The following is a 24202-nucleotide window of genomic DNA, read 5'->3' on the forward strand; positions in this document are numbered from 1 at the left end:
CAATATTTGGAAGATGCCAGATGGTGTCTTGCCTTTGTATGGTCATTAAACATCTAAAGCCAAAATCATTTTCTCATGGTAGTGGGCTGTTCTTTACTGTTTTACCATATGACTCAGAATCTTCTCCTCCTCCTTCTCCCCCTTCTTCTTCCTTTTTCTTTTTCTTTTTTTAACATCTTTATTGGAGTATAACTGGTCTACAATGGTGTGTTAGTTTCTACTTTATAACAAAGTGAATCAGTTATACATATACATATGTCCCCATATCTCCTCCCTCTTGCGTCTCCCTCCCACCCTCCCTATCCCACCCCTCTAGGTGGTCACAAAGCACCGAGCTGATCTCCCTGTGCTATGCGGCTGCTTCCCACTAGCTATCTACTTTACGTTTGGTAGTGTATATATGTCCATACCACTCTCTCACTTCGTCCCAGCTTACCCTTCCCCCTCCCCATGTCCTCAAGTCCATTCTCTAGTAGGTCTGCGTCTTTATTCCCATCCTGCCTCTAGGTTCTTCAGAACATTTTTTTTTTTTTTAGATTCCATATATATGTGTTAGCATACGGTATTTGTTTTTCTCTTTCTGACTTACTTGACTCTGTATGACAGACTGTAGGTCCATCCACCTCACTGCAAATAACTCAATTTCATTTCTTTTTATGGCTGAGTAATATTCCATTGTATATATGTGCCACATCTTCTTTATCCATTCATCTGTCAATGGACACTTAGGTTGCTTCCATGTCCTGGCTATTGTAAATAGAGCTGCAATGAACATTGTGGTACGTGACTCTTTTTGAATTATGGTTTTCTCAGGGTATATGCCCAGTAGTGGGATTGCTGGGTGGTATGGTAGTTCTATTTTTAGTTTTTTAAGGAACCTCCATACTGTTCTCCATAGTGGCTGTATCAATTTACATTTCCCACCAGCAGTGCAAGAGGATTCCCTTTTCTCCACACACTCTCCAGCATTTATTTGTAGATATTTTGATCATGGCCATTCTGATCGGTGTGAGATGATATCTCATTGTAGTTTTGATTTGCATTTCTCTAATGATTAGTGATGTTGAGCATCCTTTCATGTGTTTGTTGGCAATCTGTATATCTTCTTTGGAGAACTGTCTATTTAAGTCTTCTGCCCATTTTTGGATTGGGTTGTTTGTTTTTTTGATACTGAACTGCATGAGCTGCTTGTAAATTTTGGAGATTAATCCTTTGTCAGTTGCTTTGTTTGCAAATATTTTCTCCCATTCTGAGGGTTGTCTTTTGGTCTTGTTTATGGTTTTCTTTGCTGTGCAAAAGCTTTTAAGTTTCATTAGGTCCCGTTTGTTTATTTTCTTTTTCTTTTTTTTTTTTTTGGTGGATTCTAAACTCATTTATTTCCCATCCTGAGACTTACTCAAGAACTTTAATCAATTCTTGGTTTCTGATATTTGGAGGAAGCACATCCATTTATACATCTGAGAGGATTAAGGACTAGCCATACTTATGCCAAAAAGAAAAACAAAAGCATAGGGGAGGCTGAACCACTTGCCATTGATTGGCCTGTTATATAAACACGCATATTTAATAGATATACCAGTATTAAAATGCCATTGTATGGTACTTTTTATGTTCAAATCCTAACTCTGTTCGTTTTATCAATCTCATGAGATATGTAGAGCAGTTATTACTTCCATTTTGTAAATGAGAAAACTGAGGGAAGAATAGAGCGATTAAGTGACTTGCTCAGTTTTATTCATTCAACAAGTATTTATTGAACTGCTATATTCCAGGCACTATGCTGGGTGCTAGTGAACCAGAGATGGACAAGGCAGCATGGTCCTTGCCTTGTGGAGCTGATTGTTTTGGTCACATGCTAAGTGGATAAATGGCAAAGCAAATGATGGCTTCCGACTTCTGGTCCAGTGAAAGATCAACATCAACCATGGGACTATACCAAGTTAAACAGTTATTTAGCTCCTTGAGTTTAGCCAGGGTACTTGATTTTTTTCTTTCATTTGAAATCTCACATCAGCTCACATTCCTTCATGATTGCATTGAAAGCAGGTACTAAGTCCTTTCTGGGAGTTAAGTATTGAGTTTGTTTTCTTTTGTTGACTTTCTGCTCTTTAGTTTGGGCTGATAGGTGTGAATTGCTCTAAAGTGTAAAAGAATGAAATGACTCATCCCTTGCCATCGTGGTGAGGCAAGACATACCTAGAAACATCCAGAGAACAAGGCAGCCTTAGCAGTGTGTGTGGGTACATATGTGGGTCTGTTCATATATGGACATCATAAAGCATTAGCACAAAGCAGTCACAGGAAGGTGTTAATTTTGCTGTATAAAAAAAATACCTTAAAGGGGAAAACAAAACAAAACAAAAACCAGAGAAGAAATCAGTAAAATCTGGAGTTATCAAGTGACCCAATATGAAGTGTTGCTCCCCCAGGAATCTAAGTTTCTTTGGTGAAATCACAGACTCATCAGGTGTGAGCACTGGAAAGGCATTTCAGGATAATTTGTCCAGTACCCTCCAGGCGAGAGAAAGAACATTCAGAGAAGTTGGCCCAAGTCACAAAGCCAGTCTGTGACAGATACGCATTTTGAGCCATGTCAGGTGATCCTTTAAGAAGCTGGTAAAAGGAAATAACTTTCAAGATTTTACTGTGTGGGGCCTGGTGAGGGTAAGCTTCACTGTAACCACTTGCACATGGAGCTGAAGCAGGGTCTGTCCTACGACCCACAGAAAAAAGAGGTCAGCGCCCTAAAGAAGCTACCAAGTAGTTAAAGAAAAGGGCGTAGCGTAACTGAGTTTGAGAATATGACATCTTTTGTTTAAAGCACTGAATTTATTTGCATTTTTTTCATGTCTGCTAAGAACTTAATCATAACATTGTCCTAACCCCTTCTATCCTAGGGGACTGTATTCAGAAGATTTTCAGCATTGTTACATTATTATCTTCATAGTAATGACTCACACAGCTAGTATGGCATGCCCTCGTGGTGATGGTTATTTTAAGCAAGTGTCTAGGCAAAGCAAATATCTTAGAATAACTTGCCTGACAGACTATTAAGGTGAAAATATTTGTACACCAGTAAAAACATCAATATATTTTCTACTTAATAAAAAATGTATCAAATGAAGTCATGAGGGAAAGCATTTTGTAAAATGTAAGTACAAGCTATGTGGTATACTTATTATTTGTCTTTAAATTAACCAGATGGGCCAAGAGAACAGTTCAAAATTCCCACGGATCAGGGTGGTTTCAAGACCAGAAGACTATCCACATTTTTTTAGGCCTTGTCCATAGGTTGTCTTTTGTCTAATGACCTTGAATGTGACCCATTTAAATGGATTCTTTCACCCATGGTTGCTGAGTAACACAAAGGGCACAAGGCCAACAGCCTGATCAGACCATGGGGCCAGCCTCAGGAAGGAGGGCAGTTTCTCTGGGCCTCACACCTTCCTTACAGCTGCAGCATCTGGAAGGTAACAGGTGGTGTGGCCTTCAGGGAGCGGGCCTGCGTTTCTTGGTTAAGATCAACCTAATGCCGGGTTTGGTTTCGTACATGTGTGGTGGAATTTTAAAATCTCCCAGTTAAATCCCAGCAATTAAATTTACACCCCCCACCCCCCACCCCCGTTTTTAAAGCACGAGAGATATCTTTAGGTTCCTTATGGTAAAACTCAGTGGATTCTATTCTGAAGAGGGAAGGTTGGGGAAACTCCTTCATTAGTATGATTGGTTTTATGAGATTAGCTACTTTCTTTCCGATAGCCCCAGGGCTTTGGACCCTGCTCTTGGAGGGCTGACCAAGGTAAGGAATCTCAGAGCAGATCCTGGGCAGGTGAGGATCCTCACAAGGTCAGGATTGGTGGGGCTGACGTTTACAGGAGGAAGAGCTGTTGGGATGAGACAGAGTTGGCCTCTGCCTGCCCCTGAACTATTCCCTCATCACCAACCCCCTCCCCCTGCTTTCAACGCACTCCCATCCCCCTCCTTTTTTTTCCAGACATATTTCCTTTCCAATCCCTTAAGTTATAAAATAGAACCAAATTTCTTGGAGCATTGTATGGGAAAGACTAAAAGAAAACTATAAGCCCACCCAGATGGAATGTTCTTTTTCTTTGGACGGTATAACATTTTCATCTTTCAAATCCCTTTCACACTCATGATCAGATTCAAGCCAGTCTCTGCAAAAGGATGAATTTGAACAATTATTATGATTCTTGAATTTAATACTTTTAAACTAAGACAATATTTCCCATTGATTTGAAGTTCTGGCTTCAGTGTCCTTACTCTCTCAGCTCACTCTCCCCATGCCAACACTTCCATCACTCTTGGGCAGACGTGTTCCAAACAAGAATTTACTCCACTGGGCAAGATGAGGTTCATGAATTATTGATGATGTACTTGAACCTAATTTTTGGACTTGCTGATTTCTATGGAGTTTGCACATGTCAAGTTCCTCTTAAACTCCTCAAAAATGCTGCTTCACCTCAGCATTTTAGGAAAGACTTGGGAGCAATATTTTTTTAAAAACACCCTGAAAACTGTAGACAACCCTCGCCCATATTCTACTCATCCCACCAACGTCCAGTTGTTCCAAAGCATTTGTTATTCCCTTCTTTTTCTAAACTTTAAAGAAGATGGAGGTGGGATTCAGGGTGCAGTAGAGACAAAGAGCATGAAGACACTTAGATCCCGAGAAAGCTCCAGGGGAAACGACGGTCTCAGGGGATACAGACAAGAACTCAAGCCACCAAAACCAAGGCTGACCCCCTTCACAATTTTGCTAAGGATACCCTTATCTATAATGGAAGTTCCCCCTCTTATCCTAAACGGGCTACATTCTTCTAGTTTGACTAGTAGAAGTTTGAATTGAGGAATTTGTCCTTTCCAATGGGAAAATATCAACAGGCGTGACTGTTCCTTGCAGATATTTAAGAACGTTTACCGTCTAGGATTGTCTTCCTAGAGATTTCTGTGACCTCAGACCCAGAGTTAAACTATTAACCTAACAGATTTCATGTAGCGCAGGACAATCTTATGTAGCCAGGACGGGGTTGGCCGGTCATGACACCTTCAGTTAGCCTGATGCTGAGATTTAGGCGTCACCAACTAAACCAGCTCTGAGGCTCTCTTCCTCTTGACAGATCCTGAGTAACCTGGTGATGGAGGAGCTCATGCCAACCCTTCAGACAGACATCCTGCCTAAAATGAAGGGGAAGAAGAACGACAGAAAGAGGGCCTGGTTCGGTGTAAGCGATGATTTTGCCCTGCAGCTGTGCTACTCAAAATGAACATGCCTTTCCCTTCTCTTTTTAGGTTTTTTTTTTTTTTTTTTTTTTAAATACTTAATTCCTTCCCTGGGTGGAGAACTGCCCAGTCTGCTCAGTCTCACTTACACGAGGACTAACCCAAACAGACTCAAACTTTGAAAGACAAATTAGAATGTGTGTGCAGTTTTGTTTATGTTGCGATTGTCTGCGATTAACCCACCCGCCTCTACTTGACTCCCTCAGGTGCTGACGCGCGACAGAGCCCCAATTTCTGTGTTGTTCTCTGTTGCAGCTCCTCGAAGAGGCCTACAACCTGGTTCGGCATCAAGTTTCAGAAGGATTAAGTGCACTGAAGGAGGAATGCAGGGCTCTGACAAAAGGCCTGGAAGGCACCATCCGTTCAGACATGGATCAGATTGTGAACTCAAAGAACTTTTTAATTGGAAAGATCAAAGGTCAGTGGAGATAATCCATGCTCCTACAAACTAGATAAGCTGTGTATCTAAGGCTCCATCACATAGTGAGAATTCCTAGTTTTAGAGGAGAATTACACGAGGGACTTGGAAGGAGATGATAACACTTGAAATAGGAGCGTACTGGTGGTGCTCTGAAGGGCCTCCGCATGGAAATGTCAAGGACACAGGGTGGAGGAAACGTTGCTGCTTGCCTTGTAGTGGTGCCTGTGTATCCTGATCCTGCACCTCTCCCGTTGTAGCACTTCTCATACCAAATTGTAATGGCTCTGCTCCTGCCTTCTCCCTGCTGTAAGCTCTCGAAGAGCAGGACCATGCTGCCCTGGTTCACTCAGGTATTCCCAGTGCCTAGTACCATGCCTGGTATATGCAGACTCACAGTGAATATTTGAATCAGTGAATAATGGATTTTCCTTTAACAAGAAAAAAACTTTGGGCTTAGAGTCAATAAATCTGGATCCTACAGATCTTCCTCCACTTATGATGGGGTTACATGCCAATAAACCCATCGTACATTGAAAATGCGTTTAGTACATCTAACCTACCAAATACCATAGCTTAGCATAGTTACCTTAAACACGCTCAGAACACTTATATTAGCCTACAGTTGGGCAAAATCATCGAACACAAAGTCTCTTTTATAATAAAGTGTTGAATATCTCACTTAATTTATTGAATACTGTACCAAAGATGAAAAACAGAAGGTTGTCTGGGTACAGAATGGTTGTCAGTGTATCAGTTGTTTACCCTCATGATGCGGTGGCTGATGGGGAATTGCGGCTGCTGACACTGCCCAGCATCATGAGAGAGAATCTTACTGCTTATCACTAGCCCCAGAAAAGATCAAAATTCAAAATTTGAGGTACAGTTCCTGCTGAACGCCTATTGCTTTCACACCACTGTAAACTTGAAAAATCGTTAAGTCAAACCATCCTAAGTAGGGAACCGTCTATAGTCCCAGCTCTAATGGTAGATGGTCCTGTGTGCTCAGGGAGGTCCCTCGACTTCTATGTGCCTCAGTGTCCTCCTCTGAAATCACATGGGAGGGCCTATGAGATTGGGGTCAGCCAACTGGCCCTTGGGCCAAAGCTGGCCTGCCGCCTATTTTTGTAAATAGCATTTTCTTGGAAGACAGCTGTGCCCACTCATTTGTGTATTGGCTGAGGCTGCTTTCATGCTACAAAGGCACCGTTGAGTCGTTGGAACTGAGACCTTAGCGACGGCAAAGCTGAAAACGTTCAGTATCTGGCCCTTGAAAGAAAGAAGTTTACGTGTTTCCACACAAGAGAACTTAGATGACCTCTGAGGAATCCTACAGGATAAAATTCTGTGGTTCTGCCTTCCTACATCCCAAAAAGCACACCACGCTGAACATCATTTCAGAGGGAAAGCACGCCGGCTCATCTGCGACTGTTTATCAGCAATCTTCTTAGGTAGTCAGTTTTCAAATTATTCACTCACTCATTCATTCAAAATATAGCCACTAAGTGCTTTCTGAGCAAGGCGATGGAGCTTTAGCAGTGAACAGGGAAGACCCAGTTCCTGTGCTCAAGAGACTTAGAACCTAATGGGATTTTCTGCTTGGTGGGTTATCCTCTGCACTTCAGGCCCTGTTCATACTGCAGCCCAGCTGGCTCCAGGCTCTTCTAACAGGTCCTCCTGAGAGGAGGTTGGAGGAGGCATAACTAGAGCAAAGGAGTGTGTGTCTGAATCTGTTGTTTATCTGTTCAGGTGATGCCTTCTAAAGCCAGATATAAATTAACTTCAGAGTGTTTTCTGTTTCCTATTATCCAGATCTCTTATTCCTTTATTAGCTCAACAGATCCAGAGTTGACTGTATATTGAAATGCTTTATACAGCTTAAAACTGCCAACACCCAACTCCTGTGCCCGGATACATTCTGTTTGTCTGGAGCTGAGCTGAGCCTAACAGTGGCCATTCTCATGGCCTGAATTAAACCGGTCTCTCTTTCTCTCTTGCCTAAATCTCTGTGGCTCCAGTATATTTCACATAAAATGGAAAAATATTCTGCCCTGGACTAGTGTTTGTTTCCTAAAGGAAGCCTTGAAAGGAAATCGTGATCAGGTCTTTTTAAAACGGAATATCAGAAACACATTGTAACCAGGCCTCTGGTTCCCTCCCTTTAAAACAAGAAACTGCACGTCAGCCTGCATTGATAAAGGACTTTGGATTTCAAGAAAAAAACTTTGGGAGTATTAAAGTAGCAATCTCTCCATTTCTTCCCATATGACTCTTGAGAGTGAAGCAACTGGCTTAAGTTCTGCCCCACAAATACCGACTCATTTAATAAGCATTTATTCTGCTCCTGCTGAATACAAGGTCTTTGAAGAGTCAAAGAAGAAGACATGATTTTACAAGTAGAGGAGGATAAAAAGCATGTCACAGATACTGAAAGAGAAGGAAAAATATTATAAATGCCATAAAAGAGACAAGAACAGAGAGCACAGCGGTTCCTAAGCAGGAACCATTTCGACTTCAAAAAACCATGTGGGCTCCTCACAATGAGAGTACTGTTTTAGTGTCAGTTGATGGGAAAGAATGGTAATGCTAACAGGTATAGTAAAAGCTAACAGTTACTGAGTACTTCCAGAGGGTCACATAGGGTTCTGAGCACTTTGAACACAGTGAACTCATTTAATCCTCACCATAACCCTCAGAGTAATTACTCTCATGATCCCCATTTTACAGATGAGAAAACTGAGGTAGAGATTAAGGAATTTGCCTGAGATTCCAAAGGTAGAGTGTGACAGTCAGAACAAACCCAGCCCCCAGCCCCAGCATTTTCTCTCTTAATCACTCTGCTCAACTGAATTAATGTATGGCTCTTGAATTAATGTGTCACAACACATGAATCATTACAGCAGCATCTCTGCATCCTTGAAAAATAGCAGTGTGGGATATAAAATTTACATCCCACCTGTGTGGGATGTAAAATTTATTCGATTAAGGAAACACCAGCAGACCATAGTTCAGGAAGCTGTGTGGTGGTTCCGGGCATTAGGCTGTCCTGAGTAGGTGAAATTTAAACTTGGCCTTGAGGGCTTCCCTGGTGGCACAGTGGTTGAGAGTCCGCCTGCCGATGCAGGGGACGCGGGTTCGTGCCCCTGTCCGGGAAGATCCCACATGCCGCAGAGTGGCTGGGCCCGTGAGCCGTGGCCGCTGGGCCTGCACATCCGGAGCCTGTGCTCCGCAACGGGAGAGGCCACAACAGTGAGAGGCCTGCGTACCGGCAAAAAAAAAAAAAAAAAAAACTTGGCCTTGGAGAGGTGAGTAGGATGTTTACAAGCAGAGGTGGAGGAAGGAAGGCACAGGTGAAAGGAACACTGAGTAAAGGCACAGAGAGGGGGCTGGAGCACATGGTGGTACATAGGCAAGGGGGGGATCAAGCAGAGAGGAGCATGGCCTTCCACAGCCCCTCCCTGTGCCTGTCTCTGCCCCCATGCAGCAGCGGACATCAGCCAGTTGCTAAATCTTTTATGTATATTACCCGTGTTCGTGATTATTCTGAAATTTCAATTAGATACTTTTCAAATAGTTCTTCTCTCAGAGTTAATTTATAAATAATTCATTTATCTTCCTGGCAAACGATTTTGCATTTTGGTATCAAGTAAGTTATTTTTAGGAGTCATAGATTGTTTCATATTTGAATCATACAATAGAAAGGGGTTTTTCCCTAGTAATTGTATGACCTGGTTAATATTTTATATCTCAAATATTTGTGAGTTACTCATAGTATCAATAGTATTGGTCATCTCAGATTCTCAGAGTAAGAGGCAGTCTGACCCTCTGTAACTGTGTGAAATATTTCTGCAAATTGAAATAAGAATGTGGCCATTTGTCTCACCATAAGCAAGTTATTTGCCAATAAAAATAAACAAATATATTTGAATTATAATTCTGGATCTGAAAATTAGGGTGTGACCTTGGTTGAATCAGCTAACATCTCCAGGCCCCCTTTTTCACATCTGTAAAATGAGGGCCTGGACACTGAGATGAGTTTGTACTTCTTTGATCCTGTATGAGGTTAGGTGACTTAAAGAGTTCCGCAAAGCTAGACTTCCATCCACAGAGTGAGCTTAAGCCTCTTCCAACTCAAACTTCCTTTACTGCATTGCTGCTTCCAAACCTGGTTAATCATGAGAATCACCTTAGCACTTAAAAATAAATGCAGATTTCCATGTCGTATCCAGACTTACTGAATCGGGATCTTTACTACGCATCTCTTTTTGACCCACCTCCTAGAGAAATGGAAATAAAAACAAAAATAAACAAATGGGACCTAATGAAACTTCAAAGCTTTTGCACAGCAAAGGAAACCATAAACAAGACCAAAAGACAACCCTCAGAATGGGAGAAAATATTTGCAAATGAAGCAACTGACAAAGGGTTAATTTCCAAAATTTACAAGCAGCTCATGCAGTGCAATAACAAAAAAAACAAACAACCCAATCCAAAAATGGGCAGAAGACCTAAATAGACATTTCTCCAAAGAAGATATACAGACTGCCAACAAACACATGAAAGAATGCTCCACATCATTAATCATTAGAGAAATGCAGATCAAAACTACAATGAGATATCATCTCACACCGGTCAGAATGGCCATCATCAAAAAATCTACAAACAATAAATCCTGGAGAGGGTGTGGAGAAAAGGGAACCCTCTTACACTGCTAGTGGGAATGTGAATTGGTACAGCCACTATGGAGAACAGTATGGAGGTTCCTTAAAAAACTAAAAATAGAACTACCATATAACCCAGCAATCCCACTACTGGGCATATACCCTGAGAAAACCGTAATTCAAAAAGAGTCATGTACCAAAATGTTCATTGCAGCTCTATTTACAATAGCCCGGAGATGGAAACAACCTAAGTGCCCATTATCGGATGAATGGATAAAGAAGATAAAGAGAGATTCTCTTTGATGGTTTTCCATTCTAGTGAGTGCTGGCACAGGACTCACTGTGTTGGTCTGTCTTGCCCATTTGAGCTTGCCTTGGCTGTTAAAAAGGGCTCTGTGGGGCACTGTCCAGCCCGGCCCCGCTCCAGTGCCTCTGAATCCAATTTTACCATCACTCACAGTTTTCTGACTATTTCCTACCTCAGCGATGGTGGCTCAGCCAGCAGAGAGAAGTTGTGCAGAGAGTGTGCAACCATTCCTGGCATCCATTCTGGAGGAGCTCATGGGACCGGTGAGCTCAGGATTCAGTGAAGTACGCTCACTCTTTGAAAAAGAAGTGGATGAACTTAACCAGAACTTTCAGACCACCAAAGACAGTGCCCAGCTAAAGGAGGTAGGATACGAAGCCAGGGAGTGGAGTGTGAATTGTCTGCCTGGGACTGCCTTTTTGTGGGTCTTTATCTGCATTCATTCATTCTTCCCTCCCTCTCTCCCTCCCTCCCTCTCCCTCTCCCTTCCTTCCTTCCATTCAGCTCCCCTTCCATCTATTCATCTAGCCTTTCTGCGATTCATTCAAACACATTATTCATTCATCCATTCATCCATCTATCTACCTGCTTTCTTTTATTAATGGTTTTCAAGTTGCAAAAATAATAACATGCTTGTATAAGGTAAACAATATACAAAAATACTTATATAAAGGCAAAATGAATCACCATCACCCATACCCACCTAATTTTAGTCCACCCCCAACTCCTAAGCCCTCTCCACTTCCAACTCCCTGAATTAACTAATATAAATAGCTTAGTATGTGTTTTCACCTGCTTCTCCCTTGTTCATACAAATATATACACGTATATCCTCATTTATATAAATTCTGTTTGTTGGTTTGTCTGCTTCCAAAAGTATGGACTCATGATAAAAACCAGTGTTTGTCTCAAAGTATCGTCCTTGGACCAGCATCATCATCACCATATGGCTGCCCCACTGATGATTTACCAGATCAGAAACTCTGGGGTAGGGCCCAGCAGCCTGTTTTAACAAGACCTCCAGAGGACCTGATGTATCCTAAAATTTGAGAATCACTGACAGACATAACTGGGCAGCTTTGTTTTACACTTGCCATATCACGATAGACATCCCTGCAAGTCAGTGGATAAAACCAGACACCTCTGTTTCTTTCCCTTTCTTTTTTTTTTAATGCATACATACACAAAATTGTATATAAACAAGATCATTTGTAAATATTTTGAGGTTTCTTATTGTAACCTTTTTTTGAACTTAACTTTACTCTCCCACCTCCCCCCATATCCCCTCCTTCCACTCAAGCAACTAGTGTTAACAACTTAGCATATGCTATTCTGTGCTTTTCTCCATGCTCATATAGCCTATAAAACACACACATTTTGTAGGCTATGTTTTTTTAGGTAGTTTGCTCTTAGAAAAATGGGATTATATTATATGTACTGCTCTGCTTTTCAGTTTTCTCATTCAAAAATACCTCGTGAAACAATTTTTAAGTTAACTGTTGTAGCTCTAAATCATTTTTTGTAATAACCGCATAATATTTCATGTATGAATACACCATGATTTATTCAATCATCCAAATGTTGCTAGCACCATGAACAAAGCTGCAATAAATAATCTTGTTATATATATTCATTTACTTTGATGCTTTTATTTCTATGGGATAGATGCCTAGGACAGGATTGCTAGGTTGGAAGGTAGGAATATTTCTCATGTTAACTGATGTTTCCATTTGCTTCCCAAAAAAAGAATTAAAATTTTACAATTCTACCAATTGTACATGGCAGAGGACTTTCTCCTTTATATTCCCGTCAGCATTAGGGAATCACTTGCTTAACTTCTGCCAATCTTACAGGAGCAAAGTGGTAACCGATTGATTTTTCCTCTCCTGTCTGTTTAATGATATTTACATTACGAATTATATGTCAAGGGGCAAGTTTGACAGCATGCTTTTGGTCATTAATTCTACTTCAGTGAGGTTCTCCAGAACTCACTTTTTTTTTTTTTTTTTTTTTTTTTTTTGCGGTACACGGGCCTCTCACTGTTGTGGCCTCCCCTGTCACGGAGCACAGGCTCCGGACGCATAGGCCCAGCGGCCATGGCTCACGGGTCCAGCCGCTCCGCGGCATGTGGGATCTTCCCGGACCGGGGCACAAACCCGTGTCCCCTGCATGGGCAGGCGGACTCCCAACCACTGTGCCACCAGGGAAGCCCCAGAACTCACTTCTTAAAGGGAGTAATATTTTCCTTTTACAAGCACAATGAAAGTGGGCCCTTGTTAAATTCTTTTTTTTTCTTATAAATAACCAAGTTTCTGTATCTTTTTTAATTAATTAATTAATTAATATTTAATTTTGGCTGTGTTGGGTCTTCGTTGCTGCACGTGGGCTTTCTCTAGTTGCGGTGAGCAGGGGCTACTCTTCGTTGCAGAGCACGGGCTCTAGGCGCATGGGCTTCAGTAGTTGTGGCATGCAAGCTCAGTAGTTGTGGCTCGCAGGCTCTAGAACGCAGGCTTAGTAGTCGTGGCGTGTCCCCTGCATTGGCAGGCGTATTTTTAACCACTGAGCCACCAGGGAAGTCCCCTTGTTAAATTCTTGTTTAGAGAAATCTAGAACTCTAGATTTATCTCTTTTCTGTGACCTGAAACTCAGACAGCACATCCTGTATTATTCACAATCACCCTGTTACTGTGTTACTCCCCAGTTCTCCGTAGGCCTCCATTTTCAGCACCTTTCTTTCTGTCTTCTCTTTCTCCACCCACTCTCCTGTTTATTCTAGATCTCCAACATTCAATTTTTTAAATTACTTTTAAATAAGCTTGGAAAATAAGATGCATTCTGTTGGCAAAAACACTCATAGTGTAAGACTATGTTGATAATACTTGAGGTCCTTAGTGGATGAGGTCAGTTGCTCTCCTCTTGCTGGAAGTCGTATGGCCTCATCGATCAAGTTATCACGTGTACAAACTAGAGGAGGGGGGACCTCAGGTTTTAAAACTGGATACCTCTTCTAGGCTAGGCCTCTTCCTATCTCACCCACCTTCCCATCCACTAGCAGAAGGAAGCCCTTGGGCACTGACAGAGCCTCAGAGAACTGTGGGGACTCTGGCTTTACTCTTAGAGTCCAGGGGGCATCCTGAACTCCCTGGGATTTTCTGAGAGGGAGGTCACTCATTAAAGAAGGCTGTGGAGGCTTGTGAGCCCACAGCAGTTCCATGTGCCAAAGAGCCTTCCTGAACTCTTGAGCTCTGGTAGTGGGTACTTGGAGTCCATCAAGGGCTTGACAAGACTGAGCCCCACTGAATGCAGCCCTGGGAGCTTCCATCGTCCAGTTGGTTCTTCTACCAATCTCTATCGTAGCAATAGAGCTGCCCTAGGAACCCATCCAAGAACGGACATAAGACAATGAAGATGTCACAGATACAGTGATCTGAGAAGTGATTCAGTCTAATAACATGTGTGATTGTTTAGAACTTATGTAGTATGTAATAGTCGTGTAATATAGTTCCTAAGTCTGAAGGTGTGTAATTTTTCCCTTCACCGAAATGCAGCATCTAGACCGGCTTATGAATCTTCCATTGGATTCCGTGAAGATGGAACCTTGTTATAGTAAAGTCAACCTGCTTCAGGAGCACCTGCAGGATCTCAAGAGCCGCTTCAGATTCCCCCACATCGATCTGGTGGTCCAGAGGACGCAGAACTACATGCAAGAGGTAGGGGCGGTGAGGTCATCCACGTGGATGAGGATGGGGGAGCAGAGAAACGAGTGCAGCAAATGAGACAGGTGTACTAGTGTAGCTCAGGGAAATGAGGCCCATTTCTTTAGTCACCATGTTGACTGAGGACATATTTTGTGCTCTTCCAGCTGGCTCATCTTTCTTCCATGTTGATGAGCATCAGAAAGAAGAGATATCTCAGGGAAATAAAGTAGCATTAATCGATAATTACTTGATTTGTCAAATCAGTGCTATTAATGTTGGCTGCAGATTAGAATCATCTGGGAGCTTTTAAGAAATACTGATGTCTAGGCCACACTCCTAGTGATTTTGATATTATCTTTTTGGTAATTAAAAAAAAATTTCTTCCACTCCCATCCCTACTGCTTTTAATATGCAACCAGGGTGGAGAACCAGTGGCTTGAATCAATTCCCTAACCTAGTTAAAAGTAAATCAATCAATCAGTCAATCAGAGCTTTAAATTTGGATTTCTTGGGTCTCCTTGATAGGTTCCTTTTTTTCCCACAAGGAACTTTTTCTCCAGGGCAGGAGTGAATAGCTCAAACTCGTTCCATATTCTAATGCTTTCTAAATGAAGGAAGGGTGTGATCATTGAAGCCGTTAAGAGCACAATTCTACTTCACAAATGTTCAAAGGGAGCTTCCTGTGGGTTGGACACTGTGACAGATTCCACTCTGGGGAGCTGATAGTGAGACAGATTCTTAGGTAAATTCACTACAGCGTTGAAAGTGCTGAGAGAAAGGTATTGTGTTGGATGCTTTCGGATCACAGGCTTGGGGAAGAAAGGAGATTTTTCTTCTTAAAAGTTATAGGCAGGATTAAGTGGCACACTTTATTATCTAACCTCTGAGTTGTGAGGGATTAAAGACAGACAAGAAACAAAATTGGTCAACGGTTTGACTGAAGTCCCTTTGATAGTACTGGACCCTGGTGAAACAGGTACAAGCACAAGTGCAGAGAATAAGAAATCTGAACTACTTCCGTTCCCTAACCCACGAGCATGTCAGCCACGGTCTCCACTGAGCTCTGACCCTGCCTCCCTTCCCAGCCTGGCAGAGAAAGGAAGAGAAGTAGGGTGGGAGGCTGGAAAATGGAGCGAGAGATGTGCTGGCATGGTTTACATCCATCTGAAAGTGGAGGTGCAGAACTAAAGGGCCACCTCATTTCATTAAGCCCTGACCACAGGCACCAGAGAACACAGGAAGGGGGTGACCACAGAAAATGATGATATCCTCAACCCCACGGTCTTGGGTTTCCCAGTTAAGGGTGGAAGGAGAAGAGATGAGAAGAAAAGATACATACATGTGTACATACATGCATAGGTATGTGTGTGTGTGCTTCCCAGCCTCTTACTGATGCCACTGTGGCCATGGGCCTATGCATTTCACAATCCATGTAGTGGGATGAGGACCTGTTGCCCTGGGTCGTCCACAGGGTAGTGACCATCTTTGGTGGCCATCGTCTCCTTCTCTCCAAGTTGATGTAGACTTGGAGAGGGTAGTGATCCCAGCCTGTAACTGCGGTCTGTTTCTGTGTTGGTTTTGGTTTCTAGCTAATGGAGAATGCGGTATTCACTTTTGAGCAGTTGCTTTCCCCACATCTCCAAGGAGAGGCCTCCAAAACCACAGTCGCCATTGAGAAGGTTAAGCTCCGAGTCTTAAAGGTAAAATTGTTCTCTCGTTTGTGGGAAGCATGAAGCAAGAATGTGACCCATTTGTTTTGTTAAGTGGAAAATACCAAGTTCTCTGTTTCACTTGCCTCGCCTTTTAAAAATCTTTCCCCTTCTCTTTCCTCCCTGAGACACCCGTGACTATCACCTAGCAGCAGTTCCCCCACGACTTTCATGCCTATTCTGCCATCTAGTGGCTACTTTAGGGACCACAGGTCCTCAGCATCATTGTCACTTCCTCAGCCAGAAGTGACGTGTCCAGGCTTACTTGCATAGCAAGTGGACTTGATATTTATTGGCTATCCACTATAAGCAAAGGATTGTGATAGGTATTGCATAGAATATAAAAATAGGCAAGGCACACCCTCTTTCTTCGAGGAGTTTACAGTATAGTAAAACCTATTTAAATTAACCATCATGATACCTGCTTTATGAAATTGTTTTAAATGTGCTTCATGCGTAAGTGTATATTAACATGGCTGTAATAATAGGAACTTACATATATAGGTCATATCTTTAAGCTTTTTTAAAAACAACCCGGACTTCCCGGGTGGCACAGTGGTTAAGAATCCACCTGCCAACGCAGGGGACACAGGTTTGATCCCTGGCCCAGGAAGATCCCACATGCTGCAGAGCAACTAAACCCCTGCATCGCAACTACTGAGCCTGTGCTCTAGAGCCCATGAGCCATAACTACTGAGCCCACGTGCTACAACTGCTGAAGCCCGTGCACCTAGAGCCCGTGCTCTGCAACAAGAGAAGTCACTGCAATGAGAAGCCCACGCACCACAACGAAGAGTAGCCCCGTTCTCTGCAACTAGAGAAAGCCCGCGCGCAACAACAAAGACCCAACACAGCCAAGATAAATGTTTTTAAAAACCTGTTTCATTTGATCCTCACAAGAACTTGTGAGATCACTGGAATATGTCTCCATTGTAGAGATAAGGAAACTGACCTCCTAAGATATCACATGACTTACGTAAGCTCAACAGGCTAGTCCGTGGTGAGCTTAGAGCTAAAACTATCCCTCAGCCTAGTCCACTAATTCTTTATTACCTACTTTCCCTAAGCAGGGCTTTGGAACAGAAGATCAAAGTCTCACAGAGCCTAGGAGGTGGTCCCTGAATTTCAGACCTGATCTTAATGCCTCACAGGCAGTAGGAAACTCTGGCAACCAAATCATTGAGATTAAAAGCAATATTTGTCACAGTAACACACAAAATAATGAACCTGCCATTGAGAAAGAAAAGATAGTCCCAGTGTCAATGCCACCTGCCACATCAACACAATTTTTACCTCTCAGGACAGCCCATCTCTTTCCTGGACACTTTTATCTACAAGAACAGACTTCCTAATGCTAAGCCCAAGTTCTCACCACTGGTAATTCTAGTTCTACCCTCTTTGCTCATGTCCTTCTTCCACATGGTAGCCTTTGGTTGTTTGAATAGAGCTATGATTTTGCCCCAAGTTATTATCTCCAGTATAAATCTCTTTAACCATTCTTTTTTTTGTTTGGTTTTTTTTTGCGGTACGCGGGCCTCTCACTGTTGTGGCCTCTCCCGTTGCGGAGCACAGTCTCCGGACGCGCAGGCTCAGCAGCCATGGCTCACGGGCCCAGCCGCTCTGTGGCATGTGGGATCTTCCCGGACCGGGGCACGAACCCGTGTCCCCTGCATTGGCAGGCGGACTCTCAACCACTGCGCCACCAGGGAAGCCCTAACCATTCTTTATTTGGCCTGACCATTCTGCTTACATGCCTGTGACTATGCTCCAGTTTGTCTGTGCCTTCCCCACTTTAAAGCAACACATAAAACCAAACCCTGGTCTCTAGGTATGGCTGTTCCATGTAGAACAGAGTGAATCATCATCTTTCCAGTTCCAGATACTGCACTCTTTGGTTAACATGCCATGGTGTTAATGTAGCTGTGAGCCAGATGCTCTCTTTCCTTGTGGAAATCGTTACAACCTACCAATCCTGCTTTCAGGATGTAGAGTGACGGAAGGAGATGATCATGACTCCCATGGACCAACTCAGGACAGGGGTGGTGAAATAATAACTCATCCCCCAGTTCTGTCTTCAACTTTCTAACACAGAAGTCACTCTGTTTTTTTTTTTAATCTTACTTCAGTTTCCACATGTGTAAGAGGGGAGGGTAAGATGGGTCATTATCAGTCATAACCTTTACTTAGAGTGTGAGAGAATTGCACAGAAAGACCTCTGACACCTTGGAACACCACAAGGGTCCTCAGAAATTAGGGGGGGAAAGGGAGACGAAGTGAATAGCTGAGTTTTTTGTTGAAGCAAAAGTGAACAGATTGTAATGTTGCTATTTAGCCTATGTTTCTATCTCTGTATTGACAGCAATATGATTATGACAGCAGCACCATCCGGAAGAGGATATTTCAAGAGGCGCTGGTTCAAATCACACTTCCCACCGTGCAGAAGGCACTGGCGTCCGTGTGCAAACCAGTAAGGGGATGGGTTACTCCAGAGCCTGCTGTCGTTGCCTATGAAGTTCAAGCAATTTTTTTTGGTCATGATGTGCTTACAAACAGTGTTTGACCAGGGAGGGGTCAACAAACTTTTCCAATAAATAGTCAGATAGTAAATATTTTAGGCTTCCCGGCCATACTGTTTCTGTTGCAATCACTCAGTTCTGCTGTTGTAGCACCGAAGCAGCCATAGGCGATACATAAACAAACGGGCAGTCTGTGTTCCTATAATACTTTATTTACAAAAACAAGCAGCTGGCTGGATTTGCTGACCCTTGGACAAGACAGAATCTCAAAGGGTAATGATCAGAGTTTGAGCCACGTTAAGGGTTGCCACAGAATGCCTGAGGATACCAGGGGTTCCTCATTATGGTGTGACTCACAGGTCCAACGTGTCCTCTGAAACTTGACCTCTACATCCACGAAGAGACCTTAAGTAACACGATTACAGAAGGCTATTTGTTCTGTTAAATCCAGTAACGTATGCTTACTGAAATCAATGAAACTGAAACCATTTAAAGCTGCCACGGACACTAGGCAACCAGTGACAGCCATGATTGTGAAGATGTGACTTAGTCTGTAGAGCAGGGTCATGGATGAGCCAACTGTGGAGGCTGGGTCAAGACCTGGGTTCAAGTCCCAGCTCCTCTGTGTATGAGCTCTGGGGCCTCGGGCAGATCACTTTTCCTCTCTCTTGGCCTAGATTTCGTCAAGAAAATGGAGATTATAATACTTTGCAGTATCCTTCTTAAGACTGAGAAGGCTGGGGTGATACAGTGAACATTTGATACGTGCTTGCATGTGCTTGGCACTTTGTATGGGTTGTCTCCATGACACTCATGACAACCCTATGAGGAGGTACTATTTATATCCTCATTGCACAAATGAGGAAGCCTGAGGGGCTAAGGAATGGGCCCAAAGTCACAGAGCTGGGAACCGCCAGAGTGTGAACCTAGATCCCACTCACTGATAACATGGTATGTACTCAGAAAATGGTATTTACTACTGCCTCTACTACTGCTACATGATCTATGAGCTGGGACATTTGCAAGGCCGGCTCCCTCTTGGCACAAACGATAAAGAGCTTTTTAGAATTTAAAAAGGGCTTTTTGGCAACTTAGAGAGTCTCCAAGCATTGGAACATTAAAATCCTTTGCGTGAGTTATTTTACTGCGGAAATTTCTTTGGTCATTTTTATATTCTGTAAATGCCGTTTTTCTTCAGAAAACCCTGGGCATTTCTAGTACCTGGCACTCCTTTCTGAGGGTATATTTCTTTCATAGAAAAGGATCTGATCAAATCAGGGCAGTAAAGAACCTGTCTATATGATTGTCTCTTGCCTGTTGGATAGAACAGTCCAGCCATCCAAAGGATGACTCAGTGCACCTTGGACATGTCTGCACGCAGATGTTCTGCCGAGTTTTCTTTTCCAATTCCAAAGGCAATCTGGGGGCCTTGGAGCCACACCCTCCCATGAGGGCAGTCCCCTTCCAGTCTGCTCCCCTTTTTCCAGGAATCCGCAGAGTTGTACCCAATCTGTAAGAGGCTCTTGTGATTTTTAATCAAGAGAGACTGGTTTCAAGAGAAAGGCCCAGCGTTTTCAGTAATGAAGGATATTGTATCAGGGTCAAGAAATTTAAAAACATCTGGATTTACAGAATAAATAAATTAGGGGAGCATCTGCTTCAGAGAAGAATTCTTTATTTTTAACTGAAGTGTGTTTCCCTTGGTTCTTTAAGTCACAGCTTCCAAGATCTGCGGTACTCAACCCAAGCTGCACCTTAGAATTGCCTGGGGAGATTCTTTTTTAAATTCTGATTCTCCCAGACCCACCCTCAGGGATTCCAATTTAGTGGATCCAGGGAATTCAATATATGTCACAGTTTGATCAATTCAGTATAGAAGACCTGTTTTGTAAAGTTGTACGCATCACAATAAGTTCCCCTAGAAATGATTCCTCTCTGCAGAATTATTTAGCTGGTTGAAAGTTTAAAGGTCTACTGTTTATTTATTCAGCAAACATATATAAAATATGTATCCAATACGATCCAGGCGCTGTGCCAGGACAGTGTCCCTGCTGTCCTGGGGTTCACAGCCTAGAGGCCGGAGACAGAGACAGGTACACAGTGGACTTTGTGATGAGCACAGCAGAAGCCTTGTGGGGAAGAGTGATCGCAGAGTTCAGAGGAGGGTGCCCAACTCTGCCTATGGGGGCAGAGAGGACTTCCCAGAGTCGTGTTTTCGCCCAGTCCTGAGGGATGAATAACAGTCAGGGGACTAAGGAGTGGAAGACCACATGGGGAGATGAAAGGTGTTGCAGACATGAGCCTGTGCCCCTCATTTTGCAGAGGTAGAGAGAGGCGCAGAGCAGTGACCTGGCTTGCCTAGGGTCCCACAGCTAGTCCAGGGCAGTGTCCAGTTCCTGGGCAATGCTCTTCCCATGTGGCACTTTTCTGTATGTCTGTCCTGTCCCACAGACCCTCTTGAGATCATGGAAGCTCATGTCTCTTCAGTCCTGTGGCTTTCCCTAGGGTGGGTATAAAGGGGTCCCATTATTACCCACTGTGATCTGGTCCTGGGCTACAGAACCCCAAGTCCTAGCACTGAGAGTTGTCTGAATGTGGTGGCTTCTGATCACCTGCTGTAAATCTTCTCCCTCCAGGCAAAAGGCATTGAATCCCACTGCTAAGTCCCTGGCTCTCTGAGAACCAGATGTCAGGAGCCCTCCTCCAGCACCATCAGGTGCAAGGATTACTGAGTTAATCACTAGGATATGATTTAGTTCATTTTGATCCACGACTTGACCTCATACCAATAACAGGCAAGCCATGTGGAAACTCTTGGAAAGCAGGAAGTGTTAAAGGATTTTGCATGATGCCTGGATTGCCTTAGATGGAATCAGTGAGTTCCAGGGCCAGTTGGAGGGAAAGAGGAGAACATTTCTGAAGAGTCTTTGACTAGAGATTCTCCACACCTGAAAAGGGGTCCCATCCTAAGAGAGTTAAACATACCTCTACTCTAGGACCCAGCAATCTCACTTCTAGGTGTACACTCAAGATAAATAAGTCCTAAATCCACAAAATCATGCACAAGAATATTCATAGCAGTTATGTTCATAAGTCAATATCCATCAATAGGAGAATAGATAAACAATTTTAGTTTACCCATATGAGTGCCATTTATCAATAAAAAGGAATGAGCTACTGCTACATGTGGAAACATGGACGAATCTCAAAAAAAACACACAAAAAAAGAATACAGGATTCCATTTATATAATTCTAAAGAACAAGAAAAACTAATCTATTGTGATAGACACAAGATCAGTGCTTATCTCTTGGGGTGGGAGGAGTGTGGACTAGAAAAGGGTATGAGGGTGATGGAAGTGTTTTCTGTCTTGATCTGGGTTATGGTTACATGAGTATATTTATACATTTAAAATCATTGAGCTGTACTTTTAAAATGTGTGCATTTTTCTGGGTATAACTTATACCTTAGTAAAGTACTTTTAGCATTTAAAAAAATAGCAGAAGCAGAAGAGGGAGGAAATGTTTTGGTTATGATGAAAACAAGGAGGGCCCCAGACCCACTGACAAGGCCTTGAGATGATCAGAATCTCTGGTGTCTGCCCCCTCGAAGGGCATAGAGCATGTCCCCAGTACAGGGAATGGTGCCTGCGGAAAGGGCAGGGGAATGACCAAGGCATCACACTCCAAGGGGGAATCACAAGTGACAGCCGTCCTTTCCATAGCTCCTCTGAGAACTGGCATCTCATGCTTTGTCCCCTTCGTCTTCTTATCTCTTCCTCTACAGGAGCTTCAGAAATACGAGCAGTTCATCTTTGCAGATCACACCAATATGATCCATGTTGAAAACGTCTACGAGGAGATTTTACATCAGATCCTCCTTGATGAAACGCTGAAAGGTGAGGAAGGTTTCCCTGGTGCTGGAGAGAGCTCTAGATAGAGGGGAGTACCCCTGAGTGGACCCTGGGAGGCCAGCTAGGTTTTATCAACAGGAATGAAAGGGGAAGAGGAAATTGACAGGAGGAGCTGGGGAGACAGAGAACAGGGACAGAAGGGACGTCCCCTGAGCAGTCATATGATTTGACTCATACTCCACTGGCCCATTAGATATTATTTCTCTTTCAATCCAGATAAGGACTCATGAGAGGAGATTTTTAAGCTTCATTTTTCAGATGAGAAAACTAAGGCTTAGAGACATTAAACCCAGGGTGTCTCCTGAACAGCTATCTTCCTCCAGCTGTTGCAGACAGAACAGAGGAAAAAGGGCTCTTCTTAGCCACAGGCTCACAAACCCTCCCGAGCCTGGAGGGGGTGATTCAGTAGCAGGGCCTCCCAGCTGCTCTGCTCTCTCAGCACATTCCTCACCTCCGCTCAGCTGGACAGAAAGACACTGGGCGATGACTCCGTCCTCTGTGGGTCTTGTTAAGACTCTAGCACCCAGTGTCCCATGGAATCAGTCCTTGTTTGGGATAGGAGTGTAGATAGGAGAACTTGGATATAAATGGGCTGGAGAGGGCCATCCCTAAAACTATAGGCCTGAAACATATCTGGTCTCCACAAAGAGCATCGCCAAAACCCCTCCACACAGAAAGCTGACCAAGCCCAAGCCCCAGGTCCAAGTTGCTCATCCAGTGAGGTAAGGAGTATAAAGATGTCAGCACAGGGCTTCCCTGGTGGCGCAGTGGTTGAGAGTCCGCCTGCCGATGCAGGGGACGCGGGTTCGTGCCCCGGGCCGGGAGGATCCCACATGCCGCGGAGTGGCTGGGCCCGTGAGCCATGGCCGCTGAGCCTGCGCGTCCGGAGCCTGTGCTCTGCAGCGGGAGAGGCCACAGCGGGGAGGGGCCCGCGTACCGCAAAAAAAAAAAAAAAAAAAAAAAAAAAGACGTCAGCACAGTATCTGCACAAAGGAAGGGCTCCGTCAAGGCCACGGGTAGTCCACCATAGCACCTCTGGGCAAATTAGAAAAAGGCTCCCTTCCTCTAGACACCTAACTGCTCTCTGTCAAAAAATTGTCATGACATACTGATTTGGTTCAAGCAGGACATGCTACTGCTGCCTGCTGGAAAATTACTATGCTGAATACCCACATCTATGCTGTCCCTGATGTGAATGGCATCCCCTTGGGTGTGAGTGAGATCACTGCACAGCCAGAGGTGGAGGCTGGTTGTCAGAAATGTCAGCTGCTGGTTGTTACTGTTGATTTTACTCCTCTCAAGGCCTCTAGGGCTGAGTTAGAGGTACATAGGCCTTCAGTTTGGACACTGCAGGTCAACAGAGCTCTCTCTGCATGCTCAGTACTGAGGACCCATTACACTTTCAGGACTGGACTTTGAGTAAAAGCAAAGAAAGTTAAGGCCTGTTCTGCCCTAAAGGAGTTCAGTCAAAGTAGGCAAACTGGAGCCCCACATACTAGCAGCTAATGAAATGTGATGGGGGCCTCCACGGGTGATACAGATCATGCTGTTATAGACTTGAGCTCCTTGAAAGCCAAGGCCATACTTTATTCATCCTTGGATTCTCAGAGTCTGTCCCATAGTTGATGTCCAGTCAATGTGTGCTGTCTGAAGAAGTAAATGAGTGAAGGAATGAATGAA

At 43.5% G+C, this 24202-nt stretch overlaps 1 protein-coding gene across 2 annotated transcripts in view; it reads left to right on the plus strand.

The window, feature by feature from the left end:
• NIBAN1 (niban apoptosis regulator 1) overlaps nucleotides 1–24202 on the plus strand; it is a 160910-nt gene that overhangs the window by 131949 nt on the left and 4759 nt on the right. Inside the window, exons 7-13 of one of the 2 annotated variants that reach the window (XM_004275226.3) lie at nucleotides 5139–5243; nucleotides 5557–5719; nucleotides 10865–11052; nucleotides 14236–14397; nucleotides 15975–16085; nucleotides 18454–18561; nucleotides 22396–22507. In XM_004275226.3, coding sequence (XP_004275274.2) covers nucleotides 5139–5243; nucleotides 5557–5719; nucleotides 10865–11052; nucleotides 14236–14397; nucleotides 15975–16085; nucleotides 18454–18561; nucleotides 22396–22507 — 949 coding nt within the window. The remainder of the gene's footprint in view (nucleotides 1–5138; nucleotides 5244–5556; nucleotides 5720–10864; nucleotides 11053–14235; nucleotides 14398–15974; nucleotides 16086–18453; nucleotides 18562–22395; nucleotides 22508–24202) is intronic. The other variant, XM_033437970.2, reaches the window with a different exon arrangement.

The sequence above is a fragment of the Orcinus orca genome, chromosome 1 (genome assembly GCF_937001465.1).
Source record: "Orcinus orca chromosome 1, mOrcOrc1.1, whole genome shotgun sequence".
In the NCBI taxonomy this organism is placed as follows: Eukaryota; Metazoa; Chordata; class Mammalia; order Artiodactyla; family Delphinidae; genus Orcinus; species Orcinus orca.